The 22549-nt window shown below is 32.6% G+C and overlaps 1 protein-coding gene across 4 annotated transcripts; it reads left to right on the top strand.

The window, feature by feature from the left end:
• Positions 1–4638: 4638 nt before the first annotated feature.
• Positions 4639–21706, top strand: LOC134685609 (calumenin-like). 4 transcript variants are annotated; one of them, XM_063545517.1, is made up of 9 exons: positions 4725–4860; positions 7937–8053; positions 9457–9587; positions 9967–10157; positions 15412–15581; positions 15966–16026; positions 16696–16923; positions 16966–17162; positions 19348–21706. In XM_063545517.1, exons 2-9 carry the CDS (start codon positions 7946–7948, stop codon positions 19450–19452), a joined length of 1191 nt encoding a protein of 396 aa, XP_063401587.1. In that variant the 5' UTR covers positions 4725–4860; positions 7937–7945; the 3' UTR covers positions 19453–21706. The 4 variants fall into 4 exon arrangements, with proteins under 4 accessions (XP_063401586.1, XP_063401584.1, XP_063401587.1 ...); XM_063545516.1 differs by lacking the exon at positions 16696–16923 and having other exon boundaries at positions 4639–4736; XM_063545514.1 differs by lacking the exon at positions 16966–17162 and having other exon boundaries at positions 4639–4736; positions 16696–16919.
• The last annotated feature ends 843 nt before the right edge of the window (positions 21707–22549 follow it).

Raw genomic sequence — 22549 nt, 5'->3', positions numbered from 1 at the left:
GAACACTGAACAATACGGGTTCCAATATTGAGCTGACTACTTATATGTCATGATACACTTCTACATCTATAGAGGACCTGCACTCAACGTTTATTATTGTCACGCTTTGGAATTCTCAAATTCTTTGTGCCCCTTGTTTTGTCTATTTTATTGGACTTAAAATGTGGGTATCTTCTATTTCCAAGAACCCCTTTCTCCTTAAAACATCTCAGCGTTGATATTTTTTTCCTACAATTATCTGCAGTACATAGACCAAAATAAATGCAAAATATACTTTTGATTAATTACTAACATGTTATAGTTACCAAATTAAAAAGTGTTGGGGATGTGCAGATAATGTGCTTATTTCCGATGCAAAGATCATATGAATGAATCAATAACTATATTAATAACAAAATCGACCATCTTTAATGATCTGAAAATTGTATCATAACTACATGTATATCTATTCTGAATAAGTCTGTTTTAAGGTTTGGTTGGCTTTTGATGTGAAATGACCATTTAAATGATAAAAACAAAGCTGTAATTGTGCTGTTAATAATGCAATTTATCCGCATAAACCCCCAGAAGCACTTCCTGTTTACGTTAAGTTGTTATAAGTACTAGTATCTAAATCCAGTAATTATTAATTGATATTTTACCAATATATGCGACAAATTGTAAGATCTGTTTCTAGCTCTTATGAAATAACATAACCATGATATAGTTAGTTAATCTATATTATTGAAACAAAATATTTCATAGTACGTTTTTTTAATATAAAAGATATGTGAAAAGTTGGGGATTTGGATGTTTCAGCTGCTCTTACCTACCACTAGTGGCCTGCTCTTACCTACCACTAATGGCCTGCTCTTACCTACCACTAGTGGCCCGCTCTTACCTACCACTATTGGCCTGCTCTTACCTACCACTAGTAGCCTGCTCTTACCTACCACTAGTGACCTGCTCTTACCTACCACTAGTGGCCTGCTCTTACCTACCACTAGTGGCCTGCTCTTACCTACCACTAGTGGCCTGCTCTTGCCTATCACTAGTGGCCTGCTCTTGCCTACCACTAGTGGCCTGCTCTTACTTACCACTAGTGGCCTGCTCTTACCTACCACTAGTGGCCTGCTCTTGCCTACCACTAGTGGCCTGCTCTTACCTACCACTAGTGGCCTGCTCTTACCTACCACTAGTGGCCTGCTCTTATCTACCACTAGTGGCCTGCTCTTACCTACCACTAGTGGCCTGCTCTTGCCTACCACTAGTGGCCTGCTCTTACCTACCACTAGTGGCCTGCTCTTACCTACCACTAGTGGCCTGCTCTTACCTACCACTAGTGGCCTACTCTTACCTACCACTATTGGCCTGCTCTTACCTACCACTAGTGGCCTGCTCTTATCTACCACTAGTGGCCTGCTCTTACCTACCACTAGTGGCCAGCTCTTGCCTATCACTAGTGGCCTGCTCTTGCCTACCACTAGTGGCCTGCTCTTACCTACCACTAGTGGCCTACTCGTACCTACCACTAGTGGCCTGCTCTTGCCTACCACTAGTGGCCTGCTCTTACCTACCACTAGTGGCCTACTCGTACCTACCACTAGTGGCCTGCTCTTGCCTACCACTAGTGGCCTGCTCTTACCTACCACTAGTGGCCTGCTCTTACCTACCACTAGTGGCCTGCTTTTACCTTCCACTAGTGGCCTGCTCTTACCTACCACTAGTGGCCTGCTCTTACCTACCACTAGTGGCCTGCTTTTACCTACCACTATTGGCCTGCTCTTGCCTACCACTAGTGGCCTGCTCTTACCTACCACTAGTGGCCTGCTCTTGCCTACCACTAGTGGCCTGCTCTTACCTACCACTAGTGGCCTGCTCTTACCTACCACTAGTGGCCTGCTCTTACCTTCCACTAGTGGCCTGCTCTTACCTACCACTAGTGGCCCGCTCTTACCTACCACTATTGTTAACACTATTGGCCTGCTCTTACCTACCACTAGTGGCCTGCTTTTACCTACCACTAGTGGCCTGCTTTTACCTACCACTAGTGGCCTGCTTTTACCTACCACTAGTGGCCTGCTCTTATCTACCACTAGTAGCCTGCTCTTACCTACCACTAGTGGCCTGCTCTTACCTTACCTTCCACTAGTGGCCTGCTCTTACCTACCACTAGTGGCCTGCTCTTACCTACCACTAGTGGCCTGCTCTTACCTACCACTATTGGCCTGCTCTTACCTACCACTAGTGGCCTGCTCTTACCTACCACCAGTGACCTGCTCTATATAAAAGTTCTAGCTTGCCATGATAACTGTACGCTAGTTGTGCCTAAACAAACTTTTGGTTTCTTGTGAACAGTTGTATGATTGCAATCATTATATCACATCTTCTATCTATATTATACACATATATACCCTTTGTGTGACGGGCGGACGGACAGGAGTAAGACAATATGATCATACTTTACTTCACAAGGCATAACAAGAGCAGCTTCATTGACTTGGTTATTTTGCACCTTTGGTAACTATTGCAGTATATATCTATCGAGATACATCTCAAGAATAAATCCCACTATATAAGATAAAGTGTACGTGATAGCCTGCACTTTGTAATGATAATCATTATTTACAAAATGAAATTATTAGTTATGCTAACAATCTGAAGTTATTCAGTATTATTCCACTACTGCTATAAATCTAAATATTATAGACAAAACTTGAATACAGACTATATCACATATATTCATATTTTTTTCCTCTCATTCAAGTTATCCTGGTTTTTCAGTCTTAGTATATATGTCATTTATAATTTTCTTTGAGAGACGTTTGTCGTTTTATACTGCAAAGCATTTATTTTCTATGCGGAAAGCTTACGTATAAGTTTACACGTTTGCTTTTATTCGTTAGATATTTGGGAAATTTCATAGAAAATTTATGGGAAAATTTTATCATGTGAAACTTTGCATCAAAACGGTAGTATCCAACAGCCGGTGTACATGTACTCAGTACTTTAATATCAATCAAGAGGAATACATAGGACGTGTGTTAAATGATTCAGATGTAAGAAGTTTACACGTGGCATTAACTATACACGTGTCATGTTCTGCATCATTCTCCTAAGTAATCCATCATAGTTCTGCATTACGTATAGTTTAATACTTTTTTGAGGACATAGAAAGAGAAAGCATGTGGGATAATTGTAAATATGCATTTGCAGTATCCCCCGATTACAAATTCATAAAGTTCACGAATATAATGATTTCTTTCCATCCAAGTCTATACATTTATGATAAGAGGGATTTGTTTAATTGTGGCACTGGGTTGCCTTTTTTAAAATAAAATTAATAATTTTATTAATCAAAGGCAGTGGCTATTTCGAAGAAACCGGTTTTACAACAACCACATTAACTTAACTCCACGAACATGAAACATATATAGGACATTCGCCTATGCTATTTATTACAGACACACCCCAAATCAGGCTAAACTGACTTTCACAACTTTCCAAAAATTAAAAGATGTCTTCTCAGTATAATATTGTTAGTTTTTGTAGTTATTAAAAGTCCGTTTTCAAAACATTCAGAAATGTTGGTGCATTAGACAACTCAATCCTCAAGTGTCTATCATATATAGACACAGGATTGTATATCAACTTCTCACTTCTCTTGTAAGGAGAAATCACGGGGGGGGGGGGGGGGGGTCTCTTCCTATATAAAGGTATATACATATGTGCCGCTGGAATGGGTCCCTTTTTTGATCCGTCAAATATATCAATGGGGTGCAATTTTACCGAGGAAATATATCAATAGGTAGTATAATAAGATTGTATAAGCATATAGGTACTATTTGAGCTGATAAATATATGAATGGGTTATGATTTCGCTGTGAAATATATGTATAGGTAGGGATTTCACAATTATTCAATATATGAATGGGGGGTGTTTTTAAAATCCCAGCTGCACACCTGTACCCAAAATCCCATGTTGAGACCCCCCGTGGGAGAAATGGCATGCTACTGTAGACAGACTGAAACAAAAAATCGTTATATATATCAGTCACTGTGGTGGATCTAAAACTCGTTTGTAAAAAGGGGCACTGACTGATCTAAGGCTTCGGTTATTTCCTATACAATCAAATGACCCAATTTCCCCAACGTAAGAGAAGTCGACTCTTTCAGAGACCAGCTTACACATGCTTTTCTCTCCACTATCATTTAAAAGGCTTCATCTCCTGTACCTAGTCTTAATCACTATAGTATACTGTTCTCTGCACCGTTTTGTATATTACTAAAATATTAACTAGTTTTTTTTAAATAAATAGGCCCGCATGCACCAGTTATTAATCATCTTTATTCAGATGGAAAACTGGAAAACTTAAAGAAGAAGAGGGCCCGTCCCCTCCCCCTCCCCCAAACAAAAAAATCCATCTATGTGTTTCTAATATTAAAAAATGTGACAACTCCGCTCTGAATGTTTTTGTAAACAAAGAGTATATGCTTATGAAAACTAACTTTCGAGAATATTTTTGTTCCATTTTCTCAAAATATTAGACGCTCCCCCCTTCTGCGACGGCGGATCAAATTTCTCTGCCACGCTGGCAAATGCTAAGAATGTAATTCATTCTGCGAGAACCAATCAAAATATTGGTTTTATCGTCAGCGTAGACAGGCAGGCTGGACCGAAGTGCATTGTTCCTTATTTTGATTGGACAACTTCAGTTGCAACGTGTAGCTTTGGGTTATCTCCACTTAGCTGAGAGGTTAGTATAAAATGAAAACAACAATAATCGACTTTTTTGATGCACAGATGTTTTAAGTAGTGAAAAGTACATTGTATATTGATTGTTAAGTCATATTGTATAATCAGGTGTATAAACGATTACGGTAAGTGGTTTAAATCTCATCTAATTATCGCGTATTAGAAATCGACAGTAATCGACAATGTAAAGTTTGCATTTTACTATACTAGTTATTTGATCTGTCAAATTATAGCTGCTACTTAGTCTTAGAAAACACATACACATGTAATTAGAATGTATAAGCCTACATAGAAGTAATTGTTTATGATATTTTGCTTGTCTCTGTATCTGGTTTCAGCCAATTCAGGGCTTGTCGTGATCGCTTTATATTTAGCTTCTCTTGGGTATAATATTTTTGAAAATTATATTTTTTTGTAAAGTGGCAAAAATACTAGGTCCAAATTACCAAAAAGTAATGTGTGTTTTGTATTTCATTTCATTATTATAATAGATGAGTAAGGTTAGTTTAACTGAATTGCACTTGACAGCTTTTGTTGTCACTAATCATACCCAACTATATCAGTCCTATTCAGGACCGATAACTCTGTCGATAAATATTATCGGGTATACAATATTGTTAAAACCAGACCAATCGCATTATACGTCTCTGTTGGAATGAATAAATCTTTTGTTTTACACAATTTAAACTTTAAATCGATTCACGCATTGCCTGGATTTAGCTTTAAATATTGAATTAAAAGATAAATAACAATAAAATCATATTCAATGATCGAAATTCATTTAAATTAAAATTTGAATCAGAATATTTCTTTGAAATAATTATTGAAACATATAAATATTTGAATGCCTTTTAAGCAAAAAATATTTTTTTAAAGAAATTTTCATAATGTTCATATTTTCCACAAGTTTATAATGAAACATACTTCTTATGATTTGACACGGGAAGGATATTTATTTGTACATTTATGAAAACTTTTGTATATCACAAAATTTAAACTCTGGTAATACATGTATACACACTGACAGGATGTTTAATGTCAGCTGGTTGCTTTTGGTTTTCACGTCTACCTGACAATATATTATGATGTAACATTATAATCCAAGTTAAATTTCACCTGTTTGGTCAAGGAATGAAATTTTAAAGGTATAGAATATTTATCTATTATAATTGGACATTGTTTTTTTTCTCTTAGGATGAAAATATTTTTGTTTTTGTTTTAAAAGAAATGAATAAATATATTTTCAGAAAACTTGAAAAACACCTTTAAAAAATAAGAGATTTTTTTTATTATAGATATTGTAAAGTATTTTCTGGTAACAGTATCTCCTGGATGAATATCTGTCAAAATAAATGTTCCCGTGTCACACTTAAAATAAATTTTTTTTATTAAGAAATTTTGAAATCAATGATATCGAAATATCACTAAAGGAAAATAACAGAAACATCAGAGATTCTTTATGAAAAATTAAATATAGTCTAGGAAAGTCTACTATAGAAATCATTGATTTGATGCAACATTTTCATATGATACATCAGCCGCCATTTTGAAAAATCTCGTAAAATTCCCGTTTTTAAATCGATGTTTGACCGAAATTGCCCTGAAATTAAACTGTTTTAAGTAGTATTTTCCCCCAGCTATATGTTTGAATATACTTAATCGATTTGCAAAGTTTGTTTTTTATATACAGAATTTCTTTATTTGTTGTAAAAGTAGACATGGGTATCGGTAATTTAGCATTGGGTCAACGGAGAAATGATGAGAAAAAGTGCATGTTTTACGATTCCGATTTGACCGAATTTAATCAAAAATTAAACTGTTAGGACCAACATTGTTTGATAGAAATATGTTTGAATATCAAGGATTGATTTGCAAAAGTATGAAAACGGATTAGGTTTAAGAGAAAATTAAACTTTATTGAAGCATATATGCATTTTATATGGGGAAATATAAAACAAAATGGCGGCTAATATACGTCACAAAAGTCACGTGATGTCCAACTTAGTTGGATATGATTAATTATTGTCTTTGATGCCAGATAAAAAAATGTAATTGATAAAATTATTAGATACATTGTAATATACATACTAAATTTGTTGATGCATGTTTGTTGTTATTACATTTACATTGCTCAGATTACAAAAAGTAAACTGACAAAAAAATCTGAGGAAAGAGCAAGGGCTTAAAAAAAAATTGAAATGAAATGAATATTAAGAGTTTCACCCATGGGCTTTAATTTTTTTCGTAATGGACAACAAATAACATTTATTTAGATTCTTGAACACATAACATCAATTTATAAAAAGGGTTTAGGGTGTGAGGGAGAAATGACTTTTAAGAGATATTCTTAACCACACGTTTGAATATGAAGTAAAAAAATTCACATTAAAAAAAATCAAATTGGCACCTCACGCTTTGTTTTTTAAGAAATATTTTGATGTAGAATAGAAAAAAAAGATGAATAATTACCCCTTAGCAGTCTGAACTAAAAAACTATTGAGATACATGCGCATTATTAAGAAATTATTACAGAGGCAACAACATTGTCAACTTTACAGGCATACACAAAATCTTTTTTTAAATAGACATGTTGAAGGTGACCTATGGTTGTTAATTTTTGTGTCAATTGGTTTCTTGTGGAGAGTTATCTTAATGTCAATCAAACCACATCTGCATTTTATGTGTGTAAAGATATCAGAATATGGCTAGTGTTTGTGATTTAACTTATGAGTACACTCCGTCTGAAGGTCATATATATGTATATTAAATTTGATAGAGAAAAAAAAATTACACATGTGATATATATTTGAAGTTTTTTTTTTTTATAAATGCATCAAATGAAAAAATGAGTGAAAATTCTGTCCATCACCAGAGGATGTGTCCTGAAATTATTTGATAGGTTGAAGTCAAGCTCACATTAATAACTCAACTTTACATTGTACATTTGCAAGCTAGGGCTTGTTGAAATTTGCATACATTAATCTATGAATATGCATACATAAGCATGTAACTATATCAAAATTTACTAGGTGGTACATGTATAAGGTCTTGAAATTTGCTCAAAGTTTTTTTTTCAATTTGAAAAATATATTGTTGTTGATGTTCAAATGGAACATAAAAGATTTGTAAAGAAATTGGTCCAAGGACATACTTGATTTGATCCAGTGAAAACTTTCAATCTAAATCTTCTTTTATTTACAGCATTTCAAAATGAAAGCCTCAAGTATCTATGTAGTATTGGGAATTTTAAGTGTTTCATACTGTTCTGCTATACCAAAACCAGGAGAAGACGACCATAAAAACCGAGTTCATGAAAAGGTAAATATGTAAGGTTTTGCCATTGCCTTTTTTGTTGATCACAGTATAGTTGTTTTAACATAATGTCCATCTTGTGATGGGAGGTGTTTGATGTATTACTTTTCTGCTAACCCTATATATAGCTTTACAATTTCAATTGTATTCGTAGCAATTTACTCACCAAACCAGGTTGAAGTTGCTAAAAGTTTCGATTTCCTTAAATGGTTAGCCCCCTTTGTTTTTACCTACATTTGTATATCAATCAAAAGATGTATGTTTTAAAGAGAGAGTAAAGATACAGAGAAGGGGGTGGGGGTGGGTTTGCTATGTATTAAAATAAGTCCAATTAAAACTGACAATACTAGGTTATGAAAGAATGTGAAATCAGACAATTTTCATGCATTTGTAACAAACAAAGAGTTTTTTACACAAATTGATTTCATTACTGTAGACAACTACATTATAAGTTAACATATAAATTTTACACGTATAGTAGGTGGAGTTCTGATCTGACATCAGAACCAAACATATGTTAGATTTTTTGGCCAAATTAGAATTATAATATTCTGGTAGTGCAACTCTTAAGAACAAAAGTTTAAATAAACAGAAACATCTGAATTGCGGAAATTTGTTCGTGGGGGAGGGGAGCTTGTTAAAATATCCTACATCATATTTGGTGCCAAGAACCTTCATAGGTTAGTGAAATTAAAAATTTGAACTACTACACAGTACTATCACTACTATCAGTGACTATGATTCTTGTAGATATGAAAAAACATGTAATGGCACATTTGTTGAAATTTAACATGTAAATATTACAATAAAAAATAAAAATAATTTTCATGGAGATGAAACACTTTTAATACAGAAGGTAAGTGCAGTTGAAAATTAAACCACATAAAATATGTGCCCTACAGAGAAAATACTATAGGTTAGAGCTACAATGAATGTTTTCAAGTGTGACTTTCATCAGTTGTACATCTTTACTATATTGCTTCAAGATATATATAAATATATCATATTTTAAGCATTCCAGTAATAATTTATATGTTTTGAAAATGACTTGGGGGTTTTGATACCTTTAGTCAGGTCATGTGGTTGATGAAGTTTTTGATACTGTACATGTAATATATTATCAATGGTATCACCTTTCACCTCTTTTTGTTAATATATATATGTACATGTATAATGTACAGTACAAGTGAAAAATACATTATTTTACACATGAAGATTTATTCAACTGTTTTGTTTTTTAAACAAGTTCCTAATACCGGTTATAGTACATGTAATGCTTAAAACAAGAATGTTTACACTTCATCCTATAATGATTGAACAAAATTGAAAGTAAAGATATATTTCTTGATAAATTATACTGCTAACATCATGAACATGTTAAGATATATATGCATTTTATTTTTTTCAAGAAATTAAGTGAGTCCCCACATGAAGACCAAGGAGAACACAATAATGATTATGACCATGAAGCATTTCTTGGGCGTGAAGAAGCTAAAACATTTGACCAATTAACACCAGAAGAGAGTAAAGAAAGACTAGCGTAAGTTCAACTTTATTACAGATACAAAATTCAATTTTATATTACCTTATATTATACTATGCATTTAAGCATGGTGTATTGTCCACAAATTAGGGTAACATGATTTCAATATTCTAATGTTGTCAATTTGTGATTTACAGTTAGTTCAAGACTTGAAAAGTTTTTGTGTTGCTTGTATTATTATTATGAAAAATCTAATGCCAAAAAAATGTCTTGACTAGGAACATCAAACTTTTGCCAGAGGTCCTAGAATGGCAATGACAAGTGCAGACAATTATTTCTGAATTTTGCAGGACCCTTTACCAGTAATTGTAGTCAAATGTACTATTATAACATTTCTATTTCAGTAGTAATATAAGTGTTATGTATTTTTTTTCAGTATTTTAGTTGACAAAATTGACAAAAACAAAGATGGTGAAGTTACAGAAGAAGAATTAAGAGAATGGATACAGTATGTACAGAAACGTTACATCACAACAGACACAGATCGTATGTGGAAAGATCATGACATACAGGGAGACACACTTGTATGGGAGGCATATAAAAAGAGAACATATGGCTTTGAAGATGGTAGGTGTTTTGAAATGTGACTGCCTCTCAAAAGTGGAGTTTGGTGTGAAAGGTGATTGAGTGCATTTTAGCTTTAACTGAAAGATAGAAAAACTTAATTTTTAAAACAGGGTGTTGATAAAGGATCATGTCTTGTAGTCTGTATGCATATTGTAAAAGCAACTCCTAATCAGCTAGAGTGATATTGATTAAACTTTACACAATTCTAGAAATCTATCTGAAGTGTATATAATCCAGTCCTTCATGTTGAAGGGGAGATAATTCAAATTACTAACTACAATATGCAAATAGGAAATAATATATATATATAGATATTGACAAAACTTAAATTACTTGTATTAGGGAAGATTATGCCTCTTAAACATTTTTAAAGGAGGGATGTGTCAAAGTGATCTAAGTAGTTAATCTACAATGAAAACTTGCCTGTCAACTCTGAGGTTGTAATTTCAAAGCGCTGCTGTTGGCAAGGTGTGTTTGTACCCTGATCTTTATTGACATGAATTACAACTTTTTTGGGTCAAAAGTTAATAGTATACTCAGAAAACTCTTGTCATTCTCCAAAGACATAAAATAAAATAAACCAAAAACTAAAAGTGATGTGAAACACCTTAAAAAAACTATCAAAGGAGATAATCAATTTTCAGGAGGTTATCCTCTTGTGAGGCACTTGCAGTTCTAGTGAACTCTAAATATTTTGCTTGTAAATATGAACTAACGCTGTTCTTAATGAGGAATTTAATTTAAAATACTGTTTTCTTTAAGAAGTTTGATTTTCATATATCATTCATACATGTTATGTTGATAATTTTTTAGGCACTTCTTGTTTAAATGTGGTAGGCAAAGAAAGTTGTATTCCAATTAATATATATTATATAATTTAAAGTTATATTTTTAAATATAGCTTATAAATGCTCTTAGTATACATGTGTCTCCCCGTGCTTCAGGTTTATGCTCTTATAATATACTAGATTATGGAGTGTGTGTCCGAGCGAGAACTGCTCTAGTTCATTACTTTAGGAATATTTATCAAAAAGTAGTATTTCAATAGCGTTCATTATCACTGAACTAGTATATAATTAGTATATAATAGAATTTCTCGCTACATTGAAGACCTGTTGGTGACCTTCTGCTGTTGTTTTTAGCTCACCTGGCCCGAAGGGCCAAGTGAGCTTTTATCATCACTTGGCGTCCGTCGTCTGTCGTCGTCCTGCGTCCGGCGTTAACTTTTACAAAAATCTTCTCCTCTGAAACTACTGGGCCAAATTTAACCAAACTTGGCCACAATCATCATTAAGGTATCTAGTTTGAAAATTGTGTCCGGTGACCCTGCCAACCAACCAAGATGGCCGCCATGGCTAAAAATAGAACATAGGGGTAAAATGCAGTTTTTGGCTTATAACTCAAAAACCAAAGCATTTAGAGCAAATCTGACAAAGGGTGAAATTGTTTATCAGGTTAAGATCTATCTGTTCTTAAATTTTCAGATGAATCTGACATTCCGTTGTTAGGTTGCTGCCCCTGAATCGGTAATTTTAAGGAAATTTTGCTGTTTTTTGGTTATTATCTTGAATATTATTATAGATAGAGAAAAACTGTAAACAGCAATAATGTTCAGCAAAGTAAGATCTACAAATAAGTCAACAAGACCAAAATGGTCAGTTGACCACTGTAGGAGTTATTGCCCTTTATAGTCAATTTTTAACCATTTTTCGTAAATCTTAGTTATCTTTTAGGAAAATCTTCTCCTCTGAAACTACTGGGCCAAATTAATTGAAACTTGGCCACAATCATCTTGGGGTATGTAGTATAAAAATTGTGTCCGGTAACTCGGCCAACCAACCAAATTGGCGGCCATGGCTAAAAATAGAACATGGGGAAAAATGCAGTTTTTGGCTTATAACCCAAAAAACAAAGCATTAAGAGCAAATCTGACAGAGGTAAAATTGGTGATCAGGTCAAGATCTATCTGCCCTAGAATTTTCAGATGAATTGGATCATCGGTTGTTAGGTTGCTGCCCCTAAATTGGTAATTTTGAGGAAATTTTGCTGTTTTTTTGTTATTATCTTGAATATTATTATAGATAGAGATAAACTGTAAACAGCAATAATGTACAGTAAAGTAAGAACTAAAAATAAGTCAACATGACCAAAATAGTCAAATAACCCCCTGAGGAGTTATTGCCCTTCATAGTCATTTTTTAACAATTTTCACAAAATTTGTAGATTTTTACTAACATTTTCCACAGAAACTACTGTTATAGATAGAGATAATTGTAAGCAGCAAAAATGTTTATTAAAGTAAGATCTTCAAAAACATCACCATCACCAAAACACAATTTTGTCATGAATTCATTTGTGTACAATGTTTAATATTAACATAGACCAAGGTGAGCGACACAGGCTCTTTAGAGCCTCTAGTTTTATTTGGTCGGGTTGTTGTCTCTTTGACACATTCCCCATTTCCATTCTCAATCTTTTGTACTTTCAAACCTGAAAAAAAGAATTGATTACCTGGTATATTCAGTCTTCTCTATAACAGACTTCTCTCTTTTGATTCTTTTGTAGCTTTTGACTATTTAAATAAATAAACAATTTCTATCTCAAATATTATAGACTGACCATTGCTGTCTGATTTATGTTCGTGTACTGTAAATGAATACACCACCTCTCTTTTAATTTCTTCTATGACAGCACATGGAAAAAAACAATTTTTTATCACACATGTTTTGTGAAGTTTGCATTTTTGTTTATTTTTAGCTCACCTGGCCCGAAGGGCCAAGTGAGCTTTTCTCATCACTTGGCGTCCGTCGTCCGTCGTCCGTCGTCGTCCGTCGTCGTCCGTCGTCCGTCGTCGTCGTCGTCCGTCGTCGTTAACTTTTACAAAAATCTTCTCCTCTGAAACTACTGGGCCAAATCAAACCAAACTTGGCCACAATCATCATTGGGGTATCTAGTTTAAAAAATGTGTGGCGTGACCCGGTCAACCAACCAAGATGGCCGCCACGGCTAAAAATAGAACATAGGGGTAAAATGCAGTTTTTGGCTTATAACTCAAAAACCAAAGCATTTAGAGCAAATCTGACATGGGGTAAAAATGTTTATCAGGTCAAGATCTATCTGCCCTGAAATTTTCAGATGAATCGGTCAATCGGTTGTTGGGTTGCTGCCCCTGAATTGGTAATTTTGAAGAAATTTTGCTGTTTTTGGTTATTATCTTGAATATTATTATAGTTAGAGATAAACTGTAAACAGCAATAATGTTCAGCAAAGTAAGATCTACAAATAAGTCAACATGACCAAAATGGTCAGTTGACCCGTTTAGGAGTTATTGCCCTTTATAGTCAATTTTTAACCACTTTTCGTTAATTAAAGTAATCTTTTACAAAAATCTTCTCCTCTGAAACTACTTGGCCAAATTAATCCAAACTTGGCCACAATCATCATTGGGGTATCTAGTTTAAAAAATGTGTGGCGTGACCTGGTCAACCAACCAAGATGGCCGCCACGGCTAAAAATAGAACAAAGGGGTAAAATGCAGTTTTTGGCTTATAACTCAAAAACCAAAGCATTTTGAGGAAATCTGACATTTGATAAAAATGTTTATCAGGTCAAGATCTATCTGCTCTAAAATTTTCAGATGAATCGGTCAATCGGTTGTTGGGTTGCTGCCCCTGAATTGGTAATTTTGAGGAAATTTTGCTGTTTTTGGTTATTATCTTGAATATTATTATAGATAGAGATAAACTGTAAACAGCAATAATGTTCAGCAAAGTAAGATCTACAAATAAGTCAACATGACCAAAATGGTCAGTTGACCCGTTTAGGAGTTATTGCCCTTTATAGTCAATTTTTAACCATTTTTTGTAAATTTAATTCATCTTTTACAAAAATCTTCTCCTCTGAAACTACTTGGCCAAATTAATCCAAACTTGGCCACAATCATCTTTGGGGTATCTAGTTTAAAAAATGTGTGGCGTGACCTGGTCAACCAACCAAGATGGCCGCCACGGCTAAAAATAGAACATAGGGGTAAAATGCAGTTTTTGGCTTATAACTCAAAAACCAAAGCATTTTGAGGAAATCTGACATGGGATAAAAATGTTTATCAGGTCAAGAACTATCTGCCCTAAAATTTTCAGATGAATCGGTCAATCGGTTGTTGGGTTGCTGCCCCTGAATTGGTAATTTTGAGGAAATTTTGCTGTTTTTGGTTATTATCTTGAATATTATTATAGATAGAGATAAATTGTAAACAGCAATAATGTTCAGCAAAGTAAGATCTACAAATAAGTCAACATTACCAAAATGGTCAGTTGACCCCTTTAGGAGTTATTGCCCTTTATAGTCAATCTTTAACCATTTTTTATAAATCTAAGTAATCTTTTACAAAATCTCCACTGAAACTACTAGTCCACAATCATCTTTGGGGTATCTAGTTTGAAAAATGTGTCTGATGACCTGGCCATTCAACCAAGATGGCCGCCATGGCTAAAAATAGAACATAGGGGTAAAATGCAGTTTTTTGCTTATAACTATGAAACCAAAGCATCTAGAGCAAATCTGACAAGAAGTTAAATTGTTAATCAAGTCAATATCTATCTGCCCTGAATTTTTCAGATGAATTGGACAACTGGTTGTTGGGTTGCTGCCCTCCAATTGGTAATTTTTAAAGAAATTTTGCCATTTTTGGTTATCTTGAATACTATTATAGATAGCAATAAACTGTAAACAGCAATAATGTTCAGCAAAGTAAGATCTACAAATAAGTCAACATGACCTAAATGGTCAATTGACCCCTTAAGGAGTTATTGCCCTTTATAGTCAATTTTTAACAATTTTCATTAATTTGGTAAATTTATGTAAATTTTTACCAAATATAGTTCTCTGTTACTAATGGGCAAAGTTCATGATAGATATAATTGTAAGAAGCAAAATCGTTCAGTAAAGTAAGAACTTCAAACACATCACCATCACCAAAATACAATTTTGTCATGAATCCATTTGTGTCCTTTGTTTAATATGCACATAGACCAAGGTGAGCGACACAGGCTCTTTAGAGCCTCTAGTCAAATTGACTTGTCAGATTACCTGTTCTGTTTTTTTAAACCAATTGCTTTAAATTGTAGTTATGAAATATAAATTCAGTACCAAGTGTTGTGTTAACCAACATAAGAAAACACAGATAATTTTGTCAGATATCTAATGATATTCATGAAATTTTTATATTTGAACGATTATTTTTTTGTACTTACAGACCATAATGATGAGAACTCACCAAACTTTAGTTACAAAGATATGATCAATCGTGATGAGAGAAGATGGAAGGCTGCAGATAAAAATAAAGATGGAAAATTAGACAAAACAGAATTTTCAGACTTTTTACATCCAGAAGAAGCAGAACATATGAGAGATATTGTTGTACAGGTAAAATATTGTAAAAAGAAACTAGAAACAAAAGTTTTCTTAGAAAAGGGAAGATAAGTATTAACTACTAAATGAATGCTGATTCAATGGTACTGCCCTTTCAAAGAGTTTGCTAAAAACAAAATGCAGAAGACTAAAATGTGTTTCATTTTTCAGAAATATTTGATCTGAAATTGATTGTAAAGTTTATCAGACAAATAGCAAAGTATTAAGCTTGAGCTTATATTTAAAAAAAAATATTAACAAAGACTCATATTTCTTTTGATATCAATGTATTAATAATCTATAATTTACATTACTTTTATTTTTTTCCCGTTTTATTTGAAAGGAACTTGATTATTTTGTTGTTTCATTTAAAACTAATTTGATTTCATTGTTATTTAGGAGACCATGGAAGACATAGATAAAGACAAAGATGGTTATATCAGTTTAGAAGAATATATAGGTAAGAACATCACAAATATCTTACAAAATATTTGTTATGTTTTGACAAGAGTTGATGATTATAATGTTGCAGTGTTGTATGTCAGGTGGTATAGATTTGTTGAAAAAATGGCTTTGGCAGTGAAACTGGGATCACATACAACCAGTATATGGATTAAAGTATTATTGAAGCTCTTCAAAATATAGGCGATGTTTCTTGTGTCTCATAAAGAAAGAATATGTTGAATGACCTTAAAATTTCTTTAGGACAACTGAATAGAATAACACCATATTTAATCTGCAGCTTCACAATCATATGTTGTAAATTGTTCACACATTTCAACTCCTTTGAATTTTTCAATATGCTTATTTAACTTTAAATTTGTTGTCACACTTTTTACAAAAAGAACCAAATAGAAAGACTTTATTTTAAGTCAGCAGCATGGCAGTAATGCCTAAGCCCTTTTCTTAGAGTTTGTTAGATACCTACTTCTAGTTTTTCTGATACCTTGAATTTCCAGTTAAAAAAAGCATGACATTGCATGCAACTTCTGGATTGTTCCAACTGTTGAATGTTCAAAATTTAGAAAAAAGATAAACACACTTTGTTAAAATTGACCATAAATGAGGAAAAACGTTTTTAGTTTACAAAGTTTAACATAAGATTGCTTGACATGTGCTTGATATTTAGCTGATGTTTATGACGAGGATGAGGAGGATGAGGATGAAGACTATCCTCATGAAGGAAAACCTGACTGGGTGGAAAGTGAAAAAGTACAGTTCAAGAACCACCGTGACAAAGATAAAGATGGCAAACTGAATGCTGAGGAAGTCATGGAATGGATTATACCACAAGATTATGATCATAGTGAATCAGAAGCACAGCATCTTGTTTTCACAGCTGATGAAAATAAGGTTCGTTGAGAGTGACCTTAATATTAACCTTTTTTGACCTTTGTAGGTGACATGTGGCCAAATCAAGATGGGGAAGAACCTGAATGGGTCAAAAGTGAAAGGGAACAGTTTAATACATATCGTGATAAAAATTCTGATGGCAAAATGGATCATGAGGAGGTTAAAGACTGGATTATCCCCCCTGATTATGATCATACTGATGCTGAATCCAAGCACTTGATATATGAATCAGATACCAACAAGGTTTGTAACCACAAATCTTATTGGCTGAAATGTGTCACATGGTTTGGAAACTATTGTAAACAGACTAGATTTATTTATTTCATGCTACTAATTCCTGTTTTTGTAAAACTTAATATATTTCACAACATACAGATCTGACAAAATGTACTATTTTACCAAGGTGGTTTATTCATGTTTAATGAAAAGATGTGTTCAATGGACAGCTCAAGATCCAAGATATTTTCCCTTTAACATGTTAAATAGATAGATGAACGCTTTCTTTTTATGATCTCGCATTTTGAGTACTGCAAAAGAAATATTATTTTTTCACAAGATTCTACAGACAGATTGTTTTATCTTGAGAGTTTAATAGTTAGTTTTGTCAGTTTTAAATCTGTTTCATGTATGAACCTCACTCATAGATTGCACTTTTATCTGGTCTATATACAATAGTTTCCACATCATGACTAAAACTTTTACTTTGGGATGGTAATTTGCTTGCATGTATTTATCTTTTGGATTAATGACACTTTCCATTTCTGATATTGTCACTAAATATGGTCATGAGTGTCAGCTGTTTTCTGTTAAAGATTAACATTTGTTTCTCGGATATAAATGTTGTATACATAATAGTTATATCAACTTTATTGTACATTTATGTATTATAACAGCTGATATTTATGAATGAAATATTGGTTTCTAATGGCAAATATGGTCCCATTCGACATTACAGATTTTCAAATAAATATTAGACAATTGATTGTCAATTAAATTTAGATAAGCGGTTGTAGTATTGGATACTTACGGATTTGATGACCTATTCAGACATATCTATTTTTGATTATATGCATGATGTTTAAATTTTTTTTTTTTTTTTTTTGCCAACACCATAATACATTTGTTTCAAGACAGTATTCATCTTTACTTATCTATTAAAAGGTGGTGGTAATCTAAAGTTTTCAGTTATAGATCCTGTTCTGTGAAAAATAAGTGGTATAGAACGATCTGGATTTAAACTTCTTTTCCTAATGGTGGTTGCCAAGACTTATTTGTTGTCACAACTCAGCATTTAATATGTTTTTTGATCCATCTATTAGTTCTGGATCCCTTGTTGTAAATGAAATGTTCCTCAGTTACATTTATACATATAAGCTAAACCTTCTTATGTGTGAATACAAATTCTTCAATTAAAATATGTTTATATAACAAGTATGTTCTACTTTGATGGATGTTATAATATATTTTTTATATAATAAAGGACAAATATTTTCATGAAAACAAAACCATGCAATAAGTTTATCTTGAATTTTTGTAATTTTTTCATGAAGTGTTTAGGCGAACACAAACAGTCTTTAAATTTTATTTGTTTGCCACATGTATCTCTGGTAAGTATCAGAACTTTTGTATAAATCAGATTAAAATTGATTATTGCATATGAAAAAGTTATAAAGAAGATACAAGATGAGGTATGATTGCCAATGAGACAACTCTCCGCCAGAGACAAAATGCTCTAGGAAAACCACCAGAGATCACTGTATAGCCTTCAAAGTTTAATGCTTATTACAGATCACTTTATACTTTCATTTATATTGAGATATTAGAAATCTTTTTCATTTACAAAGGACAGAAGCAGGTTTCACAAAAAAACTTTCAGCTAAGATTGATCTTAAAAGTATACTGATTGGTTCATGACTTACGTCTAAAATGACTTATGACCAATCTTGGTCTTAAGATTTTTTGTGAAACTGACTCCAGGAATGTAAGTGTAAACTCCATAACGTTTATATCCTGTATATCTAAAAAGTGGAACTGAAACCCTTTTCATGAAAATTATACTTGTTCGTTCAGACTGCAGTGGGCATCCATGTGATCGTAACACATCTAGTTTTCAAAAAGTATAAAGTGTATTTTTATCTGGTTGTTCTGTGTTCACATTCAATTTGTATTATTGTATGATTGTGATAATCCTTAACTTACCTACATGGAGAAATATGTGTACACATTTTTGTTAAGGGGCCAGCTGAAGCACATCTTTGGGTGCAGGATTTTCTTGCTGTGTTGAAGAGTGATTGGTGGCCTTTGGTTGTTTTTTTGCCCATAGGTTTCTTTGGCATATTCCCCATCTCCATTCTTAATTTTATTTATGTTCAGTGTTGTTTTGGATGCAGATACAGTATTTTTATCAATTTCTCATTTTATTTTTCAGGATGGTAAATTAAGTAAAGAAGAAATACTTGAACATTATGACACATTTGTTGGAAGCCAAGCAACAGATTTCGGTGAAGCACTAACAAGACATGATGAATTTTAAGAATAGTCTTCAATTAGAAACTATGATCAAATTTGAGGAACAATATTTGTATTTATCATGCTAACTATGTGACTTCAGGGAAGTGAAAAATATTAACCTTTGAACCAAAGATTATGTGATATAGTGTGCTTTTGAAAAAAGCATAATACATGTCAAAGACAGCATCATTATACTCTAGTCAAGCTGAAGATTCTATTCCAGAGTGGGCTGACATAAACATAAACTTCAATGAAGTTGAAAATCCAATTATATTTACAAATGATATATATTTTTAAAAACCAATAATGAATTACAATTGTAATAGATCCCAATACTACAACTTGCAAAACCAGTAAATTATAAAGTTTATACAAATGTCTCATATGTATATATGTACTGCAATCTACAAACATTAGAAGTTGTATGCTTACTTTGGAAATTACTTTTACTTTTCATTAAATTGTTGACGCTTAGGTTTAGATTTTTCTGTACATAGAAAACCAAATTATACTATATATGATGAACAAGCAGAAAATTTATTTCTTTTTGACACGTCAGTAAATTGTCAGTGATGGCATGTAAACTGTAATTATTTTTTTTGTACGCACGAAATATACAATATGTCGCACGTAATAAGATCATTATTGTCAATTGATATTGAGGACATGTTATTGGATATTATTGGTAAAAAGTGTGGAGAAAAATAATGGAAAAATTGTTTCATTGCTTTCACATTTTTTCCAATAGTGACTTGTTTTAAGGTGCAGGAAAATTCACTTTGATTTATTGTACTCTGCATTTTTGGTAATAAGCTATGTTTCATCATTCTGTTGTTAAGTGAAGATTGAATTCATCCTGCTTTCCTTTCCAAAATCACTATTTATTACATTGGCTTTACCTATTTAGGTACTTAGTTTTATCTTGGAGTCAATTAAGCATAGCTTGTTGGTCATTCCAGCAACCTTCACGTACATTAGCTCTTGGTTTTAAAGAGAAATGTCATTGGCATTACAACTACCCTAGGTTGTCTGACGAATGCAGACTTCATTAGGACCCATACTTAGAAAATGTGCAATAATTTCGTCAAATAAATAAGAATAATTACCTCATTTCAGACTTCTTCATTCACTTTTATCATATCCATTTGCTGTAATTACACATATTCAAAGTTTATACCATAAAGTGGGTTATTTTCCACAGTTACAGAAAAACGTGGCAATTAATGTAATGGTTTCCCTATATAAATTGTGAAAATTGCAACTCGGCGAAAATAAACCACCTTTTATTTAAATGACTTCAAGGTTTCAAATAAGTTTGACATGCTTTTATATACAGATGAAATGGTATGATCTTGAATACGTTAATCCATGTTAACAGTTGATGGTATAACAGCCTATCTAGCCTGCATTCTTTGCCTTAAAAAAATGATTTTCTTGTCGATTGAAAAGTTTTTTAGAAAATGTTTATTATTTTTGTTTGTTTATTTTTGCATATATGTGGCAGGATTAGATATACCAATTTCCATGTATGAGTTGAACATTTATATTATACATTAATGATGATAAAAGATAATGCCAACATTCAGTGCTTTATATTTGAGTATTAAGTATTTGATTAAAGAGATTTGATGCCTATCATTTGCCTTTCAGTATAGATTATGTTTTATATAAAGATGGATGTGTGTAGTAGAAGTATACATTGTTTATTGTATAAATGCACTTTGTTAGAGAGGATAAAACTGTGACCAGATAGAGTTTGTTTAAAGTTTCTTTGTAGAGTTGAAATAACTCAACTGTTTATTAAAGCCATTAAGAAAATTATACAAAAATTAAGAAGTGTATTTTGCATGAATTTTAATAATATCTAACTTGTAGTAAAAGAAAAACTTATTTATCTATTTAATCAAATAAAATTGTAATTGAGGTGCTTCTTAAAAAGATCAAAAACAATGATTAATTTACATCAGAAATATTTTGCTATTATAGTATATCATAATTGAATAATTGTATGCACATGAAAAGTACAGTTAATTGACTGTAAAATTCTAGAATTTGAAAGGAAAAAGTTATTGGTATAAAAAGTAAGAATTAATCATTCTATTCAGTGAGAGACAGGGTAAATATATTTAAAATATTTGGTCACTTTTGGTGCTCATCCCTCTGAAGTGTATTGTGCATTTATACAATAATATTTAATGGTCAGTAGATGACAATTGTCTGTAGTTGTATTATGTTTGTTTGCTATGTTTTTTACTGGAATAAACTGCTCATTGTTACTCAGTTTAAATTCTTGACCTCCAGTTTCCCTTCATTTGCAACACAATTCTAAAAGAATTGAAAAAGTTGTCATGCCTAACTGTTGTCCAAATGAACAGTTCCATGAAGTTTTGAAACTGCAAAATATAGAGAAACTATACAAAGCAAAATAATCAGCAATACTTGTCTACAAAAATACCAACATGACTGCCAATATTTATTAACTACTTTGAGTAATTGCCTCTCAATAAAGATTTTTGACATATTTTAAAACTATAATAGTTGAACAGAAACTGTAAACAATACCAATAATCTTAGTCTCACCTAGTGTATTCATCGTGTTTGAATTTATGTTGAAAATCTGTAAAATAAAGGTTTTACTACATGTATCACATACATTTATCATTATCAATAATCCATGTAAATGAGGTCAAGACCAGATTCACCCTGCTAAATAGACATGATCATCTTACAACTATGCCATGCACCAAATAAAGTTAGCCTATTGCTTATAGGATTTGAGTAACATACCTAATTATGATCATTGACCAATAAACCATGAAAATCAGATCAAGGTTAGATAAAACCTGCCATACAGCAAGTAAACCTTACATTTAAATAAAGTGGCCTTATGGCTTATACAAGTACCTGAGGAATAGAACCAAAACAGAAAAACTTAACATCATCCAAAGAACCATGAAAGAAGGTCAGGGTCAGATGAAACCTGCCCGACAGGTGTGTACACTGTGGATTCATTTGGTAAACAAAATACTGCTGATTTATTGCTTACAGTATCCTAGACACAAACAAAACCACAAAAACTGAACATTGAACAATGAAAATGAAGTCAGGACCAGAAAAAA

This window comes from Mytilus trossulus, chromosome 9, assembly GCF_036588685.1.
Source record: "Mytilus trossulus isolate FHL-02 chromosome 9, PNRI_Mtr1.1.1.hap1, whole genome shotgun sequence".
Lineage (NCBI taxonomy): Eukaryota > Metazoa > Mollusca > Bivalvia > Mytilida > Mytilidae > Mytilus > Mytilus trossulus.
The sequence above is the reverse complement of the archived record's forward strand: the minus strand, read 5'-3'. Positions and strand labels throughout refer to the sequence as shown.

What these genes read in the sequence shown, in the direction of transcription:
- LOC134685609 (XM_063545517.1), top strand. Translation starts at nt 7,946, where the DNA reads ATGAAAGCCTCAAGTATCTATGTAGTATTGGGAATTTTAAGTGTTTCA. An exon ending in AACATATGGCTTTGAAGATG is followed by an intron (nt 10,158 to 15,411) that starts GTAGGTGTTTTG and finishes TTGTACTTACAG; the next exon opens with ACCATAATGATGAGAACTCA. An exon ending in ATGAATCAGATACCAACAAG is followed by an intron (nt 17,163 to 19,347) that starts GTTTGTAACCAC and finishes TTTATTTTTCAG; the next exon opens with GATGGTAAATTAAGTAAAGA.